The 5,342-nt window shown below is 52.3% G+C and overlaps 1 protein-coding gene across 1 annotated transcript; it reads right to left on the minus strand.

Moving 5' to 3' along the window:
- Positions 1-8: 8 nt before the first annotated feature.
- Positions 9-5,178, minus strand: C4H6orf136 (chromosome 4 C6orf136 homolog). The gene is given in 8 exon segments (XM_010332632.3): positions 9-310; positions 389-458; positions 1,944-2,144; positions 2,330-2,418; positions 2,964-3,365; positions 4,389-4,668; positions 4,670-4,889; positions 4,892-5,178. Coding segments are annotated over 8 exon segments (1,461 nt in total). The 5' UTR covers positions 4,977-5,178; the 3' UTR covers positions 9-196.
- Positions 5,179-5,342: the final 164 nt, after the last annotated feature.

The following is a 5,342-nucleotide window of genomic DNA, read 5'->3' on the forward strand; positions in this document are numbered from 1 at the left end:
CAGAGAAATTCTCTCTCTCATAGTCAGTTAAACTTTATTATTTACAAGTTAAATTACACAGCAGCTTTACACAGCATGAGATGGAAAGGAAGGAAGGAGAGAGAGGAGAGGAAGCTGGGTCCTGAGATTCTTGGCTGCCTCTATCTCCTCTTAGGCATAGCAGTCTTCAGTGCTGCTCCCATTCCAAGGCCAAAGATCAGGGCTCAGAACACAGGTTTAAGTCAGGTTCTGGCTCTGACAGCCCCAGGGCCACCAGGGCTCCCACTAGCAGCTTCTTCACTGGTGTTGGAGGTGAGTGTGAAGGCATCAGCTGCAGGGAGAAAGGTTAATGCCAGTTGGGGGAAGCACAGAGATGTTCTACCCTTCACCCAGCCCAACTAGAACTCACTTTATCTAGGCGATGGCGACAAATGAGGCCACTGGAGTTCAGGTAGAAAGTGGAGTAGGCATCATAGGTCCTGGGGAACAGAGAGAGAGGCTTACTGAGGGGGAAGGTGACTGGTCCCAAAGCTTAATCCAAGCATTTGTTTAAACGAGTAGTTCCTAAATTCTGCTACATACTAGATCACCCAGGGAACTGACAAACATCTCTGCTTAGGTTGTGCCCTGTCCCAATTAAATCAGAATGTTTGGTGTCAATATATTTTTTAACAATCCTGGAGTATTTCTATTGTGCAGCAGTTTGGGAATTGCTGGTTTAAAAACTTACATCCAATGTTTGTGGCTGAGCCTAACAATTTCTTGGGATTCTACTCCCAGGCAGAAATTTATCAAGCTGTAAGGCTCAACAAATGAAAACAGCACTTTTCATTTGTTCAGTACATTTTCTTTTTTTTTTTTTTTTTTTTTTTCTGAGACGGAGTTTCGCTCTTGTTACCCAGGCTGGAGTGCAATGGCGCGATCTCGGCTCACCGCAACCTCCGCCTCCTGGGTTCAGGCAATTCTCCTGCCTCAGCCTCCTGAGTAGCTGGGATTACAGGCACGCACCACCATGCCCAGCTAATTTTTTGTATTTTTAGTAGAGACGGGGTTTCACCATGTTGACCAGGTTGGTCTCGATCTCTCGACCTCGTGATCCACCCGCCTCGGCCTCCCAAAGTGCTGGGATTACAGGCTTGAGCCACCGCGCCCGGCCCTTCTTTTTTTTTTTTAAAGACAGGGTTTCACTGTGTCACCCAGGCTGGAGTGCAGTAATGTGATCATGGCTCACTGCAACCTCCCCTTTCTGGGTTCAAGGGATTCTCCCATCTCAGCCTCCAAAGTAGCTGGACGTGCAGATGCACACCACCATGCCTGGCTAATTTTTATATGTTTTGGTAGAGACAGGGTTTCACCATGTTGGCCAGAAGGTCCTTTCTCAGCTCTCCTTACCTGAGGTGATCTGCCTGCCTTGGCCTCCCAAAGTGCTGGCATTACAGGCATGAGCCACCACACCTGGCCTGTTCAGTAAGTATTTGAGTACCTACTATGTGCTAAGTACTGTATAGGAAGAAACTGAAGCTCAGAGATTTTTCTAGTATACTCAGTCTCTGTTATTTTTAAAACTAACGTAAACTTCAACAAGTTCCCTGTCCTTGAACAGTCAAGCCAGGATAGGTCAACGGTTGTTTGGGAGACTAAATCGTCTGTAATCCCAGCACTTTGGGAGGCTGAGGTGGGTGGATCACCTGAGGTCTGGAGTTTGAGACCAGCCTGGCCAACATGGTGAAACCCTGTCTCTACTAAATACACAAAAATCAGCTGAGTGTGGTGGTGGGTGCCTGTAATCCCAGCTACCCAGGAGGCTGAGGCAGGAGAATCGCTGGAACCTGAGAGGCAGAGGCTGCAGTGAGCCAAGATGGTGCCACCGTACTCCAGCCTGGGCGACTGAGCAAGGCTCCCGTTGCAAAAAACAAAAGACAAGGGAACTGATTATAGTTTGGGTCCTTTCTCAGCTTTCTTACCGGTAAAGCTCATCTTTGTCACGCTTGTAGAACCGTAGAAAGAGCAAGTGGACAGGCAGCCCTACGAGCCGCCACCGGGCTTGCAGGGTCCAATTCTCAGGGTGGCGGGTCAGCTGCAGAACCTCCAAACGAAGCTGTGCAAAATAATTCCAGGCCAGGAAACGGCAGAGGGTCAGTGAAAGAATATACAATGTCCGGCCCCTGTGAAGAAGGGATAGGAAAGAAATCTAACGATGGCAGAATTAGAAAACCAAACTGGCTTCTGTCCAAGGAAGGGGGAACAGCTGTGAGAAGGTCTAGGAACTTCTCTGGGAAGTGAAAAGAGTCAAGGGTATAGCTTTAGGTCCTTTTCCTCCCCAGGGCCCTACCTGTGCCCCAGTTCTCACTTGGTACGTATGTTGAGGATCTCATTGATGAATTCCACATCCAAGGAATACAGACTGTAGTCGTGGGATTGAAGGAAGAGATTGGGAAGCTAGATGCAAGAAAACAGCATCAACCCAGTGTGAAAGAAAACATAATCTTATTTTTCAGTTTTCTATAAATAAATACATACATACATATATATATATATATATATATATATTTTTTTTTTTTTTTTTGAGATCGAGTCTTGCTCTTTTGCCAAGGCTGGAGTGCAATGGTGTGATCTTGGCTCACTGCAACCTTCGCCTTCCGGGTTCAAGTGATTCTCCTGCCTCAGTCCCCCAGAGTAGCTGGGATTACAGGCGTGTGCCACCATGCCTGGCTAATTTTTCTATTTTTGGTAGAGACGGGGTTTCACCATATTGGCCAGGCTGGTCTCGAACTCCTGACCTCAGATGATCCACCCGCCTCCGTCTCCCAAAGTGCTGGGATTACAGGTGTGAGCCACAAAGCCCGGCCAAGAAAATGTTTATAACACATTTTTATGCCTTCTTCATGGTTCCCAAGAAGAATCTGGTTGACTAACCCCCTACTTCCAAGGATTACCCACATCCCTTCCCACTGTAGATGAAGACCACTTTTGCACTGACTTACCTCTTGTCTCAGTCTCTCATACATGACAGACAGATGTTCCTCCATACTAGGATCTCCGGACGGGTTGGTGGGGGAAGGGTGGGCAGTTCCAGGGGCTTGGAAAGGCATCAAAGCCCCAGGATAGGGGCAGGGAGGTCCCTCAAAAAGGCTTCTAAGCCCATCCAGGCAGCCGCTATGCAATTCAGGTTCTGGTCCCTCCTCCTCATTTCTTGGAGGGAGAGCCACCCATGCTGAGTTGAGGGCCTGGATCTGAAGGAGAGGTAGTGGGGGAGCCTGGGGAAGACGCTGGGTGGGAGGCCATGGGGGCAGGGGAGAACAGAGTAGAGGATAAGATGGGGAAGTGGTTGTTGTGGAAGGGGGCCAAAGGGGTGGGAATGGTAGACTCCCTGGAGAAAGCTGGTCCTAAGGAGACAACAAAAGGTAAAAACATAAGAATCCACTTGCCTAACACCCCTTCATCCCTTGGATGCTCAACAGGCTTCCAATATATTTTCCTGACAGAATGGATGGAATTACTATAGCAAAAAAGGGATGGATTCATCTCCATCTGCACTGAAAACGAGGAAACCATTTTATGTGACACAAGTACAAGTACCAGTACCTCCCCAAAATACTAGCAAACGTCTTTATTTTTTTGAGACGAAGTCTTGGTGTCCCCCAGGCTGGACTGCAGTAGCCTGATCTCAGCTCACTGTAACCTCCACCTCCCGGGTTCAAGCGATTCTCCTGCCCTAGCCTCCCAAGTAGCTGGGATTACAGGCACCCACCACCACGCCCGGTTCATTTTTGTAATTTTAGTAGAGACGGGGTTTCACCATGTTGGCCAGACTGGTCTACAACTCCTGACCTCAGGTGCTCCATCCGCCTCGGCCTCCCAAAGTGCTGGGACTACAGGCGTGAGCCACCGCGCTCGGCCACATTCCTTGAAGATTCCAGCACTGGGGGCAGTTTCACCTCTCTTATTGCAAGAATCACGTAATACATACTTGATGAGTGAACGAATAACAGGTTTTATTGTACTGTGGATGAAATGCTGTGGCCTGTACCTCTCCACGCTTAAATGTGCTAGGCAAATGTACACAGAAAAGAATATCCAACTGAAGCTAGGAATCTAAATTCTAATTCTACCCTGTAACTTTAGGTACTCTCATTCCCTACGTCTCCGCTTCCTACAAATGTCCTATAAATGAGGACAATAAAGACTCACTGGGTTTTGAGGCCTTTATGAGATAATGACAGCCCCTCTAATGACAGCCAAACCTCAGGAGACAGTTATAGGCTGGCCTTCATTCTCCTGGGTTTACCGACGTTGAAACCACGAGGGGAGGTCACCCAAAGTCAGGCCTGTCCCGAGTCCCTCCACTCCCAAGGAACCCCCCGGGGGCCTGTCTCACTCCAGGGAAGGCGGGCCGACCGCTCGGGTACCTCCGTCCCCGACGGTGTCCCAGAGGCGCCGTCTCTGCTGGGGGCGTGGCCATCTTGCCAGCCCCGGCGCACGGGCCCAAACCGGGTGCACAGTGGCCGGCCTTCGTGCCAGGACCGCTCTCCGGGTGCAAGATGTGCGGGCTGCTGTGGGTGCCCCGCGGGTCTGCTCTGGGCCGCGGATTTCCGGGGCGGCACCGCGGCCGGGCTGCAAATCTCTCCGCCCCTGCCCTTCAAATCACCTCCAGGCACAGGTAACCGAGGACAGTCGGGCGCAACGCACCCGCCAGTGAGCCCTCAGCCCTGGGGGCACCGACGTCCCTGCGCTCCAGGCCCGGCAGCGCCGCCTCCCCGCCCCAACGACCCCTAGGCAGTCCACGCGCCGCGGGGCACAGGTGGGAAGGGGCGGTGGGTGTCACTGCGCCTGCGCGGAAACCGGTGCGCGCTCCGCCCCGCGCACCGGTTCTGAGGAGGGTCTCTCCCCGCCCCCTCTTCTCTCTCCCGCTGTTCAGCTCTCACCTGGGGTCTAGCCTGGTAGGCGCGGAGGCAGGGGCCGAGCCGCCGAGCCGCACCCCGGCTGGGCTGGTACATGATCTTCCGGGAGTGGAGGAGCCTCCTGAGTCCGACCTCCGGCCTCCTCACAGGGGTGAGCGCGCCCCGGAGCCGGCTTCGTGAAGGGGAAAGGAGGGGGGGAAGGGGCTGAGGGAGGGAAACGGAGATGTCGCGCGCTTGCGCACCGCGGGCTTAAGCGAAGCGGCTGTAGCGCTCTATCGGCAGTAAGTGCGCTTGCGCTCGCGGGCTCGGAGGCTGCCCGAATGCGCTTGCGCAAATTAGCAGCCCAAGCACCGTATTCACAGCTGAGGCATTTGCGCAGAAAGCTGAGCAAAAGCAGCGCCGAACCGGGGGCAACGACAGTGAGGGGTGAGGCGGCTGAAATAATGAGTTTTTCAACAGCTC

The sequence above is a fragment of the Saimiri boliviensis genome, chromosome 4 (assembly GCF_048565385.1).
Source record: "Saimiri boliviensis isolate mSaiBol1 chromosome 4, mSaiBol1.pri, whole genome shotgun sequence".
NCBI classification, from domain to species: domain Eukaryota; kingdom Metazoa; phylum Chordata; class Mammalia; order Primates; family Cebidae; genus Saimiri; species Saimiri boliviensis.